General features: G+C 26.4%; 2 protein-coding genes across 3 annotated transcripts in view; one reads left to right on the forward strand and one right to left on the reverse strand.

The window, feature by feature from the left end:
- Positions 1 to 14,232, forward strand: LOC107447958 (phytanoyl-CoA dioxygenase domain-containing protein 1). The gene is made up of 12 exons (XM_071182237.1): positions 1 to 2,230; positions 3,188 to 3,276; positions 5,936 to 6,079; positions 6,160 to 6,235; positions 6,348 to 6,398; positions 7,487 to 7,542; positions 8,202 to 8,264; positions 10,100 to 10,121; positions 10,884 to 11,009; positions 11,870 to 11,986; positions 13,578 to 13,701; positions 13,959 to 14,232. The coding sequence occupies exons 2-12, from the start codon at positions 3,238 to 3,240 to the stop codon at positions 14,005 to 14,007; spliced, it is 867 nt and encodes a 288-aa protein (XP_071038338.1). The 5' UTR covers positions 1 to 2,230; positions 3,188 to 3,237; the 3' UTR covers positions 14,008 to 14,232.
- The window catches only part of LOC107447954 (DNA polymerase theta), a 42,772-nt gene continuing 37,711 nt past the window's right edge, over positions 13,413 to 18,473 (reverse strand). For both annotated transcript variants that reach the window (XM_043041353.2, XM_016063006.4), the window contains 3 exons: positions 17,766 to 17,877; positions 17,425 to 17,688; positions 13,413 to 15,163 (listed from right to left, as the gene is read on the reverse strand). In XM_043041353.2, the coding sequence (XP_042897287.1) occupies positions 14,946 to 15,163; positions 17,425 to 17,688; positions 17,766 to 17,877 (594 nt within the window). In that variant the 3' untranslated portion in view covers positions 13,413 to 14,945. The remainder of the gene's footprint in view (positions 15,164 to 17,424; positions 17,689 to 17,765; positions 17,878 to 18,473) is intronic.

An 18,473-nucleotide genomic window follows, 5' to 3' on the forward strand; every position in this document is an offset into this window, starting at 1 on the left:
TAGTTTATTTTGCTAGATTGTAAAGCTGTTTTATATGGTGTGTTGTTAATATGCCGTGGAAAATAATGTAAACTAGCTTACAAAATTAATATGCAGTGAAAACAATTATATAAATGTCAGTGAACGTCAATTAGTTACGTTTATCTGTAAAAATGTTTCACTGCATTTAGAGTTAGTATGCCGTGAAAAGGTTATGCCGAGCATATAAGTGATTCTCGGTGTAATTAGTTGCGTAAAGAAAAATAATTCATTGTAACAAATTCTTTACTAACTTCAAGAAAGTTACATAATATTTGGCTTCCTGTATTTTTTATGAAACATTGCACTATTAAGGTAATCTGATTAATATAATTACTCTGGGTAGGTGATTAGTTAGAGAATATAGTTTGAATGTAAATGGTAGCTTTTTTCCTCTTTGATGTTCTTATTACGTCTCGTCTAATTTTTTCTGCACAATTTTTTATTCCTTTTTCACTTAAATTCATAGTTTTTTTTATCTCCTTTATTAGTTTAAGTTTTTCTAATCAAAGAAAATTTTTTGTTCATTCAGTAATTAACTTTATTTTTCGTTTACGTAATTCGTAACCCCACTTAATGCGAAGATAATAGTTTTAAAAATAACATCTTTTTTCCAAACGATTCTCTATCTAAATTTTTGGTTTGAATATCTACATATTCTTTCATTTAGGAATTCACTCTTGACGGTATTACACTGAATCATCTTATTCTACATAGACATTGAAAAAAAAAATTACAATATTTTATTTTGAAGTAAGAGGAAATGTTATGATTTGAATGTTTTTGAAGTTACTATTAAAATTCTTAGCGATCCGTATATTCTATTAGGTTCTAAACAAAGATTCCACTGTTTTTAAAATATTTTAAAGGCTTGAAATGTAGACTATTCAATTTTGACTGCCAATTTCCTCTTCGTTTAATGCGAATTTTCGTGCTAAAGCTGATATAAACGCTCTCCACGTAAATTAACTGGACAGCGTTTTAAGAAAAGAGCGTCTTTGAGCTCAAAATTTCAATTGTTAAAATTGACGAGCATATCACGAGCAGTTTATTCATATATAGCACCCTCTACGTGTATAGCATAAATGTCACGAGCAGCTTTTGACACTGTAGAACTTAAATTAAAAGCAAATAGAAGGTGCCGAAAATTTTCATTTTTCTCAGTATGACATTTTATTTGGATGATGTGAAAAACTCGAAATGAAAAAAAAAATTGATTCTGGTAGAACAAAACAGTCTGTTCTTTTGAATGATTTAAAACATTATGAAAATATTTAATGACATGCCGAATGTTAAAATTTGAAAAAATGGTGGAAGCGTAGTGGCTAACCTTATTAATAAAGACAGAAATAATATAAATAATGAAAGATTATAAATAATAAAAATTCATTTAGTTCGAAAAAAAACCCCTCTAAATTAAAAATCGTTCGTCTGAAAACTGCTGTTTTGATTACCAATAATGTTATGATTTCAAGCAATTGTATAGGTAGATTTTAACATGGGTGATCATTTCATTTGGTGTGCTGTCCTTTAATCCTTAAACACTGCCTTTAAACTTATTAACTTTCTTTATTAGAAATGTTAGAATTAGTAGTACAAATGAAAGTCTTTCTTAACCGTAATGTTTATAGTAATATTTATTTAATTACAGTGATGCAGTAATTTTACGGTAATTATTACTATACAAATTACGGCATATCAGATTTTTTGTTATGAAACATGTTCTGGTAAAATGGATTTTACGGTAAAAAGTACCGGTGCTTTTTACTATAGTTTGATTCGGAATTTTTTACAGTGTAGCTTCTAATTTTCTGTTTGGGGAAAATAAATCTTTACATCAAGAAGGATAAAATTAGTGAAAAATTCGTCTTCACAGTCAAAATTGAATAGTACTTAAAAATTAAATGCATTGTTTTTTTCTTTTCAGACGGATCAAAAGAGAACATTTTCTGCACTTACAATCTTCTGATAACGGTTATCAGGCGTAGAACGAACTTGTGTTGTTTATCTGACTACAAATATGTTCTTTAGATACTTTAATGATGGACGTAAAGAAAAGCTGCAGAAGATTTAATTGCAGTGTTATTTGTGCAAGTTATTTGTTGCTTTATTATAATATCAAATAAATAATTTAAGATTTAAAAAAATGAGAGAAAAAATTAGTCTACTAAGAATTTCTTCAAAAAGTACGGAATACAAGGCTAAAATACAGGTGATATGTTTATTAAATGCATAAAAAAATTTTAAACATGGATTTCCGAAGAAAATCATAAAAGCTTAAAAACTCTAAGTTTTATTTTAATCACTTAGATAGTTTTAATTTAAATAGATTTATGTTTATACATTGATTCCATAATCAATGTGAAAAAAATAAAGCACAATCTAAATAAAATTTTGAAAATTTTTTACGTTGTTTTCCTACTATCAATAAAATGATTCTTTCTGATTTTGTGGACATTTTTAAAAAACATTTAGTAAATTTTAGTGACTTCTAACATCTTAATATTTACTAAAAATTACTTAAAAACTTTTTGTGCATTAATTACTATCAATATGATAATACACACATGCATTCAACCTTTATTTAACAGTACCTACAAATATATTATTACATATTTTTGCAGAATATTTGAGCTTGAATAAAAAAAAACATTATATTTAAAATGCATGATTTAAAATAAATTCACAACACTTATTTAGAGAGATTTTAACAATGATTAAACTGTGAAAATAGTTTATATTATTTCTGAAAGTTGATTCTGGAATTAAATTAAGTATCTTATTTTAATTTCGTTCAAAATATCTACCATAGTAATCTCATATTTTATATATTAACTATAAAATTAAAATAAATTTGCTGAATTTACTTCTGAACCGAACGAAGGAAGATTTTCAAATTAAAAGTTTGGACACACCACCCTCTTTCGATATTTTAACAATAAAACGCATTAAGTATTACGATAAAATCAGATAAACGATTTCCCAACTGAAATTCTTACAGTAAAGTACTGTAGAGAAAAGCGAGAAAGAAAATTCTATTCGATTATTTTCAAATGTCAGCTGCTACTCTAGCTAGGCAGCTGACCAGATGATAAGATAGGATTTGGGAATTGTGGGATAAGGAGCCCACTATAAAAGTTTCTAATATGGATTTTCCATTAATTTACAGGCCTACCAACCAAGAAGCTTGCAGAAGTCCAAAAGGAAAAACCGAAAAATATGCCTTCCTCCGTGAATTATCAAAAAGTCGTTGAAGAGGTAAGTTTTTTCTGAAAATTGTAACTGGGAAATATAAAATTTTTAATAATTTAGAAACTGTTAGAATTTTAAACTTTTATTTTGAACGAACTTCTTAACTTCGATTATTTTTAAACTTTCTGCGAAATTAAATTAACTCACCCACAAAAAAAAAATAATTTCTCTGGATTTTTTAAAATTTTCCCCAAGTAGAGTAAAATATAAAATAATTCGTATTACTAAGAAAACTGTATCACCATTATACTATGATTTTTTCTATGAAAATTGTAACTAGAAAATTTTTTAAAGTGCATATTTAGAAACTATTAGAATCTTAAAACTTTTATTTTGAACTGACTTTTTAATTTTGCTTACTTCTAAACTTTTTGTAAAACTAAATTAACTCCTGGGGCTAAAAAATTTAAATCACTTCAATTTATTAAACTTTTCAAAAATCAGAGTGAAATATGAAAAAAATTTGTTTTACTAAGAAAACTGTTTTAAGCTTACACCATTATACAAATTTTTTTTTAAATGAAAATCGCTAGTATAAAATTTATACAGTGCATATTTAGAAACTATTAGAGTTATAAACTTTTAATATGAACTGACTTTAGCTCATGTTGAACTGACTTTAGCTAAGAAACTATAATTTTTTCATCATTTGTCAAAATTTTTTAATTTTTCATCAATTAGGGTAAAATAGAAAAAAAATTGTTTTACTAAGAAAACTGTTTCAAGCTTAGAACATTATACTAAATTTTTAAGCAGTAGTTGAAATAAAAGGCTTGCTTAAATTTATTCTGATCTTCTTATAGGAAAAAATAAAGTTTTTAAAACCTCTTTTTTTAAAAATTTTCTGAATCGTTTTTTTTTAAAATTGTACATTTAGAATTCTTGTGGAAAATGTGCTTCTCTTTTTATTAAAAAAATATAAAGCTTATTTTGACCGAAAATATAAATTTTTTTAAAAAATGTTGCTGAAAAGTTAGACTTTACTTGATAAAATCTAGTTCAATAAAGTAGAAAAAAAGCTGTTCTTCATGGAATGCTGAGAAAACATTTGTTTAAAATTTACTTTCTTTTTACACTAATTCCAAAAATAATATTAATATAAATGTTAATTTTTTGTACATCTAAAGAATTAATACACTGAAAAATAGAAATGAACAAGCTATGCGCCACAAAATATGCATATGTGTGTATTTCAATTCAGGAATGCAGACAATGCTTCTAGAAATTCTATTCATTAACTTTAAAACAAAATATATGTTTATTAATAATTTAAAACTAATCACGTATTATGCTTTACATTTTACAAAGAATCATTTCAGTAACTTTATCATTATGCAATTCATTACAGATGGCAGAAAAACGACTGAAATAGTGATTCTCACAACCATTTTTTTTATTAATTAATTTATTTGGTAATAATCAAGTTATATTTTTTCAGCATATACTATATATAATATTCAGTATATATATATAAGTATGCATGTAGAATATGTTTGAAAAAACCCACTTATCTCCAGGAGAAATTATGCCTTTTCATGAAGAAAAAAAAAACTAAACCCATAAGACTTACACCACTTAACCACAAGTAAAATTTGGCTTTTTCATGAAAGACCCACATAGCTGGTTTTTTCCCTTAAAAGCCCGGATTTTAGCAACCTCTGTTTGAGATAATCTTATATAAACTATAGTCAATTTTATTATAATTAAAGGTACTAAAACTTGAAATTAAAGTTTTTACATGCAATAAAATTAAAGAGTGATAATAATAATACTACCAAATTTGAGGTTATGCAGATTTACATTCTAGCATTAAATATTATAATTTATCTAAATAACGTTAGATTTATAAATAATTAATTTGCCTACATTATGATGCTAATCCACTAACTCTAATGGTACAATTAATTTATTATACAACTTAATATCTATTTTATAGATTAGTTTGTCAGAATCATACTGAGCTTTTTAAAATTAAAAAAAAAGTTTGCTATCATATTTCTGGAGAAAGTATACTTCTCATGATTGGGCATAAAAATTTGTAAAACGGATCTGATTTTAGCTTTATTTTTCAAAGACGATAGTGTAAGAATATGCAATTTTATCTCCTAGAAATTTTGGCTATTCGCTTGCTTTTGCTTTTATAATTTATAACTACTCTTAGCTTGAGTTTGGGTACTGATTCCATGATTCGAATCCCAAACTTGCATATGATTCAAATCAATTGATTCGAATCGGTTGATTTTATCGCAATCATTATCAAACCACTCTTCACTTGTTTTTCGATTTGAATCTTATAGATTCCCGATTCGAATCAATAAGTGGTTTGATAATGAAATTGATAAGATTTGAATCTACAAATGATTCTAAATACCGAAGTGAGCTGATTCTATTGATTTGAATAACTTTGATAATTTGTTTTGTCCAACTCTACATCTAACTACTTTCGATTCTATTAATATTCAATAGTAGCATTTATGATATTCATAACTAGTTCTATTAAATGTCATTAAACTGATAAAAAAATATATAAAAAATATAGTACTAAATATAGTACTTTTAGGGGCATATATTATTTAGATTGTACTTTTTAGTTTTCTTTTTAATACTTATCATAAATTACGCTTTTCAATATCCACTAGTAAAACTATTTTATGTGAATATTTAGTACCGAAAAAATGGATGTTGCAAGATCGAAAACTTCCTGGATCAATCCGAATTAGATGATATGCAAAAAGGTTTGAGCGATGCTCTGAAGCACATGACTGACGATCTGCATGTTTATTCTTCTTATAACAATCCAAAATCAAAAGTAAGTTATTATTTACGATAATAAAAATTAATATATACCAGATAAAAATATTATTTTTAGTGTTAATTTTGTTATTTTAGGAAGATTTAGAGTACTATATCAACTCGGGAGACAAAGTAGCATATTTCTTTGAAAATGATGCATTTGATGAAGATGGTAAGAGAATTTATCAGTAGTTTGATGAATATAGTATGATTGATGAATATAGCAGTTTGATGAATATAGAATGAGTAAAAAATTGAATCTCAATTGTATTTATTTTTCATAGGAAACTTAACAGTCAAAGACAAACAGAAAGCTTTGAATAAAATAGCATATGGTAAGTTTGAATGTGGATTTAAAATATTTCTTAATATGTCGAATAAAAATATCCATGAAATAAGCAGAAAACTGAACATGTTGTGCTAATAAAATTTTAGAAAAATCAAAATTTTTTTTCAATAATTTTTGTATTATAAATATTAAAAAAAAATTTCATTCACAGTTCTTTTTCTTATAAATTCTTTTCTAATTTTTGTAATATAATGTAAATTTTGATCGAGAGTAATGTTGTACATATGAATTTGAAAAAAAAGCAGTTATAATGTGAATAAGAATTATGTCAGCAGTTATAATGTTTTAAGTTGTGAATAAGAAAATAAAGGAAATGTGATAAAGATAAAAAAATTAACTAAGAATTTGAATTCGTTTGAAGTATGTTATGACATTCAACAAGAATTTTTTCGTAAAAAAAGTTTTGAAAAAATGCAAAATTTATTTTTGATAATAGTTGTCAAGTTTTTGATAATTGTTCTCAATAGCCCATCTGAGGGTATTAAAATCACTACTCCTAACATTGATAAATAATAATTATAAAGATCTCAATAAACTATACTGACCAGTTACATTTCCTACAATTTTAATTTTACAGGTAAGAAAAAAACTTTTTTCCTATTCATAAAATGTAATAAATTTGATCAATGTTGAAATTACAGTACCATTTATTGTAACTTTTTGTTACACTATTATTTTCGAAACTTTATCAGCAGTTATGAAATATTTTTTTATAAATTTATTAACTGGAGATTTTAAAAATTTCTTACTATCTAAATGATATATTAAATTACAATATAAATTTATTTTTCAATACTTTTTAGATTTATTACTTTGCTTTTACGATTTGTACCGATAAAAGTTGAATAGAAAAATTAAAAAATATGTTCTTAATATATTTTAAGAAAAATGAATACTATCTTAAGAATCTGAGATAAGAAGCACAGTGATGTTAGGTAACATATTTTCTTTTCATGAAATTAATCTTATCTTAATGCAAGTTTAATTTTAATTTAATTATTTTTTCATAGTTCTGTGTTGAATCCAATTCAAATTTTTTCTAGAATAATTAGATTTGCCTCTTTTTATTTTTAGCTTTGCACTGGTGGAATCCCAATTTCAAAAGAATTTCCTTCAATCAAAAAATAAAAGTATGAAATATTAGACTCTTTTTTTTTTTTTTTTTTTAATAGTATCAATTTTATAGTACTTCTGAAAATCATTTTTTACAAATAGATTGCTATAGAAATAGATTAATACTCATAGTAAAAATAAAAGCACAAGCAAGTTTACATATGTGCAAATGTTATTAAGTAAAGTGCCATTGCAACAGGGTTTCTGGGCTAGAGTGTATAGAGTGTTTGTGGGCTAGAGTGTATAGAGACTGTACAATTTAGTGACCAGCGGTGTGATGAGGACACCACTGTGTACTGCCCTTGCACAAATATCATAATCTTAACTACATTTATCACCAATAAAGAGAAAAATAGACTTATTTTTATCGACGCAAAATTAATGAAAAACATGATATTTTAAAGCATTATTAAAATTTGTAGGAGACCATTTAAGCATCATATTTGATAAAATAAATGTAAGTTTACTTTGTTAAGAACAAAAGATGTGCTTAAATTTGGGAAAAGTTTAAATCTTATATGGAGTCACTCTTATTGTTCTTTTTGACAAGCTAAATGTAAACTCAATAGAAATTTCACAATTTCTACTCTTTCTGTTTTTCCTAACATGTATCTTTATTTAAAAATTAAGTAATATGTTAAATATATTTGGTGATGAATAATGTGGTTTATTTCAGGATCTACTTCGAGCCTTGGAATACAAGGATCCAGCTATTTGTCAAAGCATGTTAATATTTAAGGTAAGTAATATTTTCAATTTTCAAACAATGTTTCACTTCTATCAATAAAGTCAAAATATGTATTTTACCTAAACATATAAAGTAAAAACATGCATTTATTTAATTTAAATATGTAAAATTATAACACTTTAAATATTAAACATAAACATTTCTCTATTATTATATATGCTTTACAAATTAATCTACAATTTTTTTTCAATTATAATGAAAATAGTGTTGAGAGAATTTTTCTGATACATTTTTATACTCAATTCAAATGTTTTTTTTTTACCTTCCCTTTTTCGTTTAACTGTTAGTGTTTGATATATAGCCTCTCATGCAGTGGTCGGAAGTAACAAGCTACAAGTAGCGCAACTACTCTTGCTTGTTCCTTCCAAAGTGACAAGCAGCAAAAAAGTAGTGTATTGAGTAGTGATATACAAAAAAATAGTTGTTTGTAGCAATTCCTGGCCGCTACTTTTAACGTTAGTTTAATAAAGAAACAAGGTTTGAACACAACTAATTTTTTTAATCTGATTCGTACAAGTCTTCAAGCAGGGGTCTGCCCAGACATTTTGTGAAAGGACCTAAAATTGTGAAAAAATTACTCGTAATTTGTGAATATAAAATAAACGTTAAGTCACATTCTTTCAACCAGGGTCCGCTTTTGTGAATTTGTGCAAATAAGGTTCTGCTATTGCAAAAAGCTTTTTCAAGGAGTTTTTAAATTGTAAAGACATACAAGATTATGCTCAACACTGTAAAATTATAATTAAAAAAAAATTAAAATTTCAGTAATAAACAGCAATTGCTGCTACTAAATTAGAGATGCAACATACAAATATATGGTATTTAGCCTATACCGATGAGCCCAGATTATTTATTTCGGACGAATAAGGGAAGAAGTGTCTGACGAAGACAAAATTTAGTTCGTTTACATTCTTTCTTTCCCCCTTCCTTAAAAGGGTTTATTCGATTAACAGAACAATAATGAATATCAACAAATTTGTGAGAGGTCCGATTAAAAGATAAATTATTTTGTGAAGGGTCCGTTTTTAAGTTAAAATATTTTGTGAAGGGTACGTTTTTATGAAAAGATATTTTGTGAAGGGTCCGTTAACGGACCCAAATTTCTTCTAAACAGACCCCTGCTTCAAGGGTCTGTCAATGGGCGTGATGAGAATGTCATTGTGGCCAAGTGTTAAATAAGACTTACGTATTACTAACATTTAAACTAGCCATTATGAATAATACCCAATTTATATCTTAGGCTACATCTTTAGATGCAAATGCACAATACTTTCATGCAACGTTGATGCTATTTCAATGGAAGGGGACATATTTTTGAAGTACTTCATTTTTCAGAGGAAATAAATGAGCATTAAACACGTAACAAGATTGAAAATATTTGATAATTTCCTAGCATTTCTTAAATATTCACTGCCAAAAAAGCTGAAGGTGAATAGAAAAAATTCCTTAAAAAATGTTTTGAATAACCAATTCACCCATGTTAAAATGAATATATATTCTTCATAATTTGTAATGTTTAAATCAGTTATTTTTTTTATTAAAAAAAAACTGGTGTAAATTAGGCTCTTCAGCAAAGTTAGTCTTCTTGTAGTAGTTACTACATTTTGAATGTAGTTTGTAGACACTACATTAAAAAAAAAAGTTTTTGTTGTTGCAGTTAAACACATTTATAATCAAGTAGTTGTAGTCAATTACAAAAATAAAGTTTTTCCGACCACTGATTTCCTGAATATTTGAAATAAAACTATTTTTTTAATGAAAGAATTGCTCTTTCTTTTTGAAAAAAAAACAAACTAATGTATTAAAAAATTTTTTTTTTCTTTCAGCATCCTGAAATTGGAGAAATTTGTAAGTACAACCTTTGATTATAAATAATAATTTATAGACAATATTTTTGATTTTTGAACAAAATACAAAAGGAATATATTATGTTTTTATATATAAATATAACGGACGCCCGGTGGCTGAGTGGTAGCGCTTCGCGCTGTCGTGCCACAGGCCCCTGGTTCGATCCTCCGGCCGGGCAGGGTTGACTCAGCCTTTCATCCCTTCAGTGGGTCGATAAATGAGTACCAAGCATGCTTGGGAACTGAACACTGGGGGTTCCGCGTTCGGTTGGCCACCTGACCGGAACATCTGCTCCTGCACCCCAGAGCCCAAGGTCATGAAAACTGAGATGGGCACAGTAGGCCTTGGCCCTCTTGGGCTGTCGCGCCGCTGAGTTTAGTTATATAAATATAACAACCAATATTTGTTATTACATGCCAATATTTGTTGAATATGATAATGATAGTTTGATATACTTTTTTCTGTTTTTTAAATTAAATCTTGGCATTTAGATGCTACAGAAATGTTTCTAAGTATCAAAGCAAAGAAAGCTTGCCTTACACATTGAAATTTAAGCAAGAATATGCATTGTTTATTGAGTGTTAGACTATTACATTAAATTAGTCGCAGAAAAATTTTGTACCACATAATAGTATGAGTAATTTGAAAGAAAAAGTATTAATATAAGCCTAACATAATTAGTGATATTAAATCACTCATGTTTATGGAATTACTTAAAATCTTATTCCTAAGAAATTATAACTTTAAAAAATTTATTTTTAGTCCGTCCTCATCAGGATTCAACTTTTCTGTACACTGAGCCAGAAAGCTGCATTGGAATTTGGTTACCAATGGAAGATGCTACACTGGAAAATGGCTGCTTATGGTATCTGCCAGGATCCCACAAAAGTAGGAATCATTTTAATAACAACTTCAAATTTTGAGATTGCAAAATTTAATATATAAAACACATATTGCCATAGATAAAATTTTAAATAGTCCATTGAATTCAAATGTAATTTTCAGGGTATTAGTAAAGGAATGAATAGTTTAAATGCTGGTAGTTTATTAGTTCAGTTGAGAAAAATAAAACCTAACAAGAGGTAACTAAATATATTGCTATGCTAGTAGTTGCCTACAATTTAATACATGGTAGTTGTGCTGCTTTTTATTATACCTGACTAGATTTAGAAATAAATAAATTTTTGTTAGGTTTTGTGAAATATTCTTGTTTATAGAAAGTGTAGTATAACATTGTATGTGGGTTATGCAAAAATACATTTTTCGAAACATAAAATATCTACTCATAATTTTTGCAATCATACAAAAGTTTAAAAAGTGGTAGCAAAATAATTTTGCATAAATTATTCAGAAGATATTCATTTAGTGCTACAATTACATGAATTAAAAATTTTTGTAAATTGTAGTAGCTATATTGTTTGTGCAAAAAACAGAGTTCGATAAAATCCTGCTTTCCATTTCTTTAAAACTTTTTTATATATTCTGTGTCCATCTGAATTATATTTTTGAAAAAGTTATCAGCATAATAGATATCAATTTTCTAACAAAAATTTTAACTTTCAAAATTTACATGCCCTTACCTTATGTGTAGGATCTTAAAATGGGATTTGAAGCTGCTAGAATACTTACTTCATAGTTAAAAATAAGGAAAAAATTGCTACTCTTAATAGTTTTACTAAAAAAACTTTTTCAAACATTTTAACAAGAAATAGTAAATTTAAATGCAATAATTTTTTTCCTAATTTCAGGTGGAATTCATGTAAGATATGTCAGAAAACCAGGTAACGATCCTTTCTTAGTCATGGAAGGAAAGATACCAGATGATCTCTATAATGAAGGTTATGTGCCGATTCCTGCCAAAAAAGGTAATTTTAGTTGTGAATCAGTATTTATTTTTAGGTTTTTTTAAAATTGAAATCCCAAAATGAATACAGTCAACCACACTTAAAGGAATAATCCTGGGTCCAGCCAACTCTATTCAATAAAGCAAGTTATTTGATTAATTTTTGATTATTCAATCTTAAATGCTAAGTTTTTATGTATTTTTCCTTTTTAATAGTATCTAAAGCATATGTTTTGATTAAATAAACTCAATTTTATGCTCAATAAGCATTTAAAATTAAAGCTGTCAGAGTTAGTATCATTAGAAGTAAAATATAAATGTCATTTAAAGTTATATATGAAAAAAATCAATGCTAATGAAAAGTATAATATAGGTACTATAATATGTATAATTTTATTCCTTCCCCAAAAATCTGTAGTTAAAGACTGTTTTGATACCCGTTTAATTCATCAAAGTTCGATTTTTCTCTCTTTCAACTTAGGCTTTTATGACTTGCATATTCCTTTCAAAATTAAATTTTTTTTTATCCTTTAAGCTTAATTCCAAATTCATTACTTATTTCAGTTGGAGATTTTTTGAAAAGTATTGTTACCAAGACTTTTTCTTCATAAACTCATACCTTTCCTTTTTGCACTCATTGTGCAACCAACTCTGAGTTATTCACTGGAGTAAGCAATGATTATTCTATTTTAGAGAAAGACACACTGTACACTAGTGTGTTAGCAGGTTTTTTAAACTTATAAAATTTAATAGCACACCGGGAGAGAACCACAAGTCTTGACCATGAAATAAATCCCTTTGAAACTCAAAGAATGGTAAAACCCACTTTGTTTACACCAATGTATAACTGCCAGCAAGATTTAATAAATTCTAAAACTATATCTCTAACACCTGTTTAGAGCAACAAATGAAAAGGAAGTCTCTACTGAAGTGACCACCTATTGTGTTCTTATCATCTTAACTATACAAGGGAAATTCCATTCTAGCTGATGAAACATTTTCTAACAATAAATAATTTTTTTTCAATTTAGTAACACTTCTTTATGCAATTAAGCAAGGACTGGAAACTACAAATAACAGTTTAAATGAGGAAATATAACATTAGCTTCATATAAAATGGTTCCATTAAATTTTATTCCTTTATTCAACTATCAGACATGCATTTAAGTGGGATAAATAAAACCTACTAAAAAGTTTTTTTTAGTAAAATGTTAGCCATTCTTTGATTAATTGATTTAATATTTAATTAAAATATTCTTTGATTTTTATCATTAGAACTATAATAAAGTCTTTTTCTTTCAAAAGGATCAAAAATGATAGAAGATTTAAAAACTAAGTAGATTAATCGCAATGTAGGAAGGAACAAATATTCACACTGCAACTAATGCGTTTTCAATATAATAGATATAGTAACAAATAAATAAGTAGTAGATAAATACACAGACCAGTAAAATTTACATTGTTTTATTAGGAAACAAATGTTTTAAAAGCATTTTTCAATGTATGATAAAAACTTTTAGTTGTACAAAACAACAACTCTATTTTAGATAAGAATATTTTATAACATTTTGTAAGAAAAAAAAATTCTTAAAATTATGAACATTATTATTTAGGTGATTGTGTTCTCATTCATGGACAAGTTTTACATAAGAGTGGCAGAAATAAGACTGATAAACCTAGAGTTGTATACACCTTTCATGCAATAGAAAATGGTGCTGAATGGAGTGAAAAAAACTGGTTAGTACTAATAAATATATTTTTTCTTATTATGAATTATCTTGATTTTAAAAACACACCACATAATGCTTAGTATGTAATATGCTTAAAAGAAATTTCATCAATGAGTTTATATTTTTTGACATTTTTCTGAACAAGTATCATTAAAAAAAGTTTCCCTTTTCTTTTCTCTGAAACAGATTTTTTGATTATTACCTCCGACATCATAGTTTGGTCAGTAATATAACATTTAATAAATATGCTTTCATTCCTTTTAGGGTACAACCAACTACAAAATTGCCTTTCCCATCAATATATGCCAATTAACAAAGTAGAAGGACTGATGGTTTTCAATTTTATCATCTTATGATGCTGAGTCAAAATGATTTTCAATGCTTTAAACCAATCTTTATAAAAAGATATTTTTAAACAATTTTAATTCTTTGTTTAATAAGAAGTATGCTATTATAAAGCTATTATTAGCTTATATATTTTGATATTAAATATCATGTCAGATGTAATAAATCAATAAAGTTTCATATTGAAATCTAATAATCATATGTTTATGTTATGAATATAGATTTTAAACACATTTTGTAAAAAATAACTTTTATACACATAATTATGCATTCATTTCAAAATATGTACAATATATATTTCTTACATTCCAATATCACAGATAATAATAAGGAAAAAACAAGTAATAGTTCATCATAAGTTAGTCAATTAGCACAAATGCAAAAATTTACTTCAATAAGTCTATCAATCAACAAAATAAATAAGTTTTGAGTAAAATGATTGATGATTTAATATCACAAGATTTATACAATATAGGGCAAAATTAAAGGTCGTCACCACCCACAGGGCAACTGAACATAACAAATTGTGATTGAAAAATTATCTGCCAGTCATACCATATGCATTTAATTAATGAATACAAAATTTGTATAATGGATATTTTGTAATATTCTTAGAATTACTTTATTTCACATTTGTTTTTAAAATACTTCTACATTTCAGAAATCAACCTTGTAATTTGTTTACTATATTTTGAGGAATGCTTTAAAAGAATTGCCTTAATAATATCAACACTTTTCAATTTTTAAAAAAGTAACATGTTTTAGCACTATTAAAAATGTACAACTGACCACCGGTCAATAGCAAGATTTTTTAATTTTGCCCTATAGTATAAAATAATGAAAAAAAACTATTCTATATGTGTGAGTAAAAGTAATTGATTACTTAAATTTTTTTTAAAGGATTTGTCAAGAGTAATCTTTCATTGAACCCCAAGTTGGCCCAGTGCGAATTTGTACAGGCAACTTAACAGATAGTTTTGTAGTTTCTTCCATACCTCTTTTCACAATTTTAATGACTGTTTTTAAATCCTTTTCATTGACTTCATATATGAGTTCATCATGCATTTGTAAAACTAAGAACCCTCCTCGAAAGGTATTTGGGCTTCTTTTACGTTTGGGAGAATCTGAAATTTATAAGATAGACTTATAAATAAAACAGTAAAACGTGAAAATTAGGAATAACAAATATTTACTTAGATATAACAAAATCAAGAGTGGATTTAAAAATCAAGTTATAGAATTGAATCTTTCATAATCACCATTTTCAGCAAGAAAAAAACATGTCTCTAACCTATAAGCAGAACAAGTCAAATGCAGTTTTGTATTCACTATTTACAAGGTCATTCAAAAAATCAATCACAAAGTCGAGTAAAACTTAAATTTACAATGTAAAAGTTAAACTTACAATGTCATAAAATTAACTGCTAACCTAATTTCTTAAAAATTGAAAATTATTATTTTTATAAAAAAATCAATTTAATTTTAAAATTTCAGAAGATTTAACCTATATCTAATTTTTGTATCAGAATTCTGTGGAAGACTTTTATTTGTATAGGGTTTTAACAGTGCACTTGAAATCTTAATTTTTTAAAATTATTTATGATCGAATTTTATTGGTCAAATCAGCATAGTTGAAAGAAAATGTTCATTCAAATGACATCAATACATTGTAACACAAATCAAAATTATTCATTAATATTTATTAATAGTATTTGTCAAGAAAACAATTTAAAAATTACGAAAGAATTTCTGCACAAAATGTGTGTTCCATTTGCAACTATGCATTTAACTACAGTATAACTCGGATTTAATGACACCTGTAAATAACGATTTCTGTCTTCTCAGCATTTCCAATATCAATAAAGTAAAAAAAAAAAAAAAAACTGGTATTTAGAGCACCCTCTAATACTATTTCCCAGAAATACCAATGAGTTGGAGTCGTGCATGACTTTTACCATCTAACAAAAAATAAACAATCGCCAGGACAAAATCTAAATACTGTATCATTAATGGTTTCAGAAAAAGTAGTTTTACATTATTTCTGATCGAGAAAAATACTGACAGCATTTCAAAATTGAATTCTGACACAGACTTTATGGAGTATTCTTAATGTAATAACGATATGATGACTTGTGGATCAGGCGCAAATCCTTATGCTGAAATTTGGAACCTAGTAGTGATGAAGAAAACTGGGAATGTTCAACTTCGGAACCTCGACCATCATTTAATGAAGCAGCAATTGTGCTGCAGAAACTGAACCTTTACTCTCAAGGACATAAAGAACAAGAGAGAGAGAAAAGGATGCCCTGAAATTGTTAGATTTTTTTTTTTGTAAAATAATTTAAGTGTTTCTTCTTTATTAAATAAACTACATTACTTATTTAACAAAATATTATTAAATTTATACACATTAAAAATTTAATTTTCACAGGAATTTTTATACCCTTCATATAGTGATGTCCTGTTACTTATGAACTTTTCTTCCAGTCCGATTAGCGATGTTAAATTGAGGTTCTACCGTAGATTGAAAAATCCATAAAATTTAGGGAAATACTCAGAAACTAACAAATTTTAATTTATGAGAGATTAAAAAAAAAAAAAAAGTATTCATACAGTTGTATACTAAAGTGAAAACTACTTTAAAGGTTTACTTATAAAGGCTGCTTTATCAGTGCTATCATTGATAAAATATAAAAGAAATTAATATTTAAAAATAATTTTGTAAATTGTTTGTTAAAAAATAATTAAAACAGTTTATGATGCACTTTTTGATTCATTCTTGAAAGGAACTAAGGGATCTAAAGAATTAAGCTATTTAACACATTCACAATAAAATAGCTTATGCATAACATATTTTAGTGTTAGAATTTTAATTTAATTGTTTAATATTATTATTTGCTTAATCAAGAAATTGAACTGTCACATTTCTTTTTGTACAATATTATTTTTTTCCAAGGTGTGCAGTGGGAGTGGCAACAAATGAAGTTGTTGGGGCATTGTTCGTTTTTCACCCAGTTTTTTGTTTAATAAATGTTAGGTTTTACTTTTATATAAATTCTTGAAATAGTGCCATCAATTACCACAAACATTTATAACTTTTTCAGGAATAGCAAACATATTTTGAAAAATTTGAAACATATAAAGAAAAAATTGAAAATTAGTTGATAATTAAATGAATAAAGAATGAATAAATATTCTGAAATCCTTCCACAGTAATATATTTTTGTCAAATATTATTTTTAATAATCAGTTTGCATTTTCCACACTCTAAACTAAAAAAAAAAGAAAAAAAAAAACAATTTTATTATTTTTTCAAATGTTGTTTGGTAAACAAAAGCTTTCCCCTAAAAGAAATATAAGGTGTATAAAATTTATATTAACTTACTGTTACTTTTTATAGAAGATAGAGGATATGAAACTTCTGGAAAAGCTTTATTCAATTCATATTCAATTTTAACCATTGCAGCTTTAATTAAATCAGCAGCTGATCCTTGAATAGTAGTATTAATTGCTTGTCGCTCAGCTTGTGCTCTCTGTGATTTACTTGAATTTCTTATTGATGGCAAATACCGACGACGTTGGGTAATTGTTGTGATATATCCATTTGTTGAACAGTTATTAATGACAGACTGAAAATAACTGTCAAGGCCTAGAAAGGGAAAAAATAATTACCATCTAGACAAAAATTTTACTTAATATAATAATAAATTTTTACAGAATTTTTACTTGGGTAAGAGATTTTGAAAGTTTTCATAAAAACAATGGATTCTTCTTCAGTGCATTTCAAATGCTGAGCTAAAGTTTTGGCACTTATTCCATATATTATACCATAGCATATCTGGAAAAAAAACATTGTAACAACTGGTAAATGATAACTGATTTCAGTCAACAAGCCGTTTGACATCGACTAAGAAAATGTTTGCAAATTAAAAAAAGAAGATAAATAAGAAGTATGAATGAGTTATGAAGCAAGAGAAAATTTTTTGAAGATGATTGTCGTTGAATTTCTTCATATTTTTAAAACACTAAATTCATAAACGTATACCTTATTTATAAATGTATAATATACCTTTTAATCATGCTGAGATAGTTTGTCTATCTGTATTTTAATATATGGACTCTTTTATGTACAAAAAGAGCTAAAAATTTTTTTATTACAAAAACTAAACTTTCATACATTACATAATAAACCCCTTTTGTCCACTAACTTATACAAAAATTTAGACAGATTTCAAGAGAACAAAACAATGTGATTAAGAAATTAAAATGAAAGAATATTTTCCTATTATATAAAACAGAATCTTTATAACAGGTTATTTTGTTGTAAATATAATACAAATCATATACATCGCTGAATATATTTAAAGTTTCGGAACAAGCAAACTATTTAGGGAGAATTCCTATAAGACCCTAGATAGTTTTTAATATCTATGA

Source organism: Parasteatoda tepidariorum, chromosome 1, assembly GCF_043381705.1.
Source record: "Parasteatoda tepidariorum isolate YZ-2023 chromosome 1, CAS_Ptep_4.0, whole genome shotgun sequence".
In the NCBI taxonomy this organism is placed as follows: domain Eukaryota; kingdom Metazoa; phylum Arthropoda; class Arachnida; order Araneae; family Theridiidae; genus Parasteatoda; species Parasteatoda tepidariorum.

What these genes read in the sequence shown, in the direction of transcription:
- LOC107447958 (XM_071182237.1), top strand. Translation starts at nt 3,238, where the DNA reads ATGCCTTCCTCCGTGAATTATCAAAAAGTCGTTGAAGAG. An exon ending in CCTTCAATCAAAAAATAAAA is followed by an intron (nt 7,543 to 8,201) that starts GTATGAAATATT and finishes GGTTTATTTCAG; the next exon opens with GATCTACTTCGAGCCTTGGA. An exon ending in AAAGCATGTTAATATTTAAG is followed by an intron (nt 8,265 to 10,099) that starts GTAAGTAATATT and finishes TTTTTCTTTCAG; the next exon opens with CATCCTGAAATTGGAGAAAT.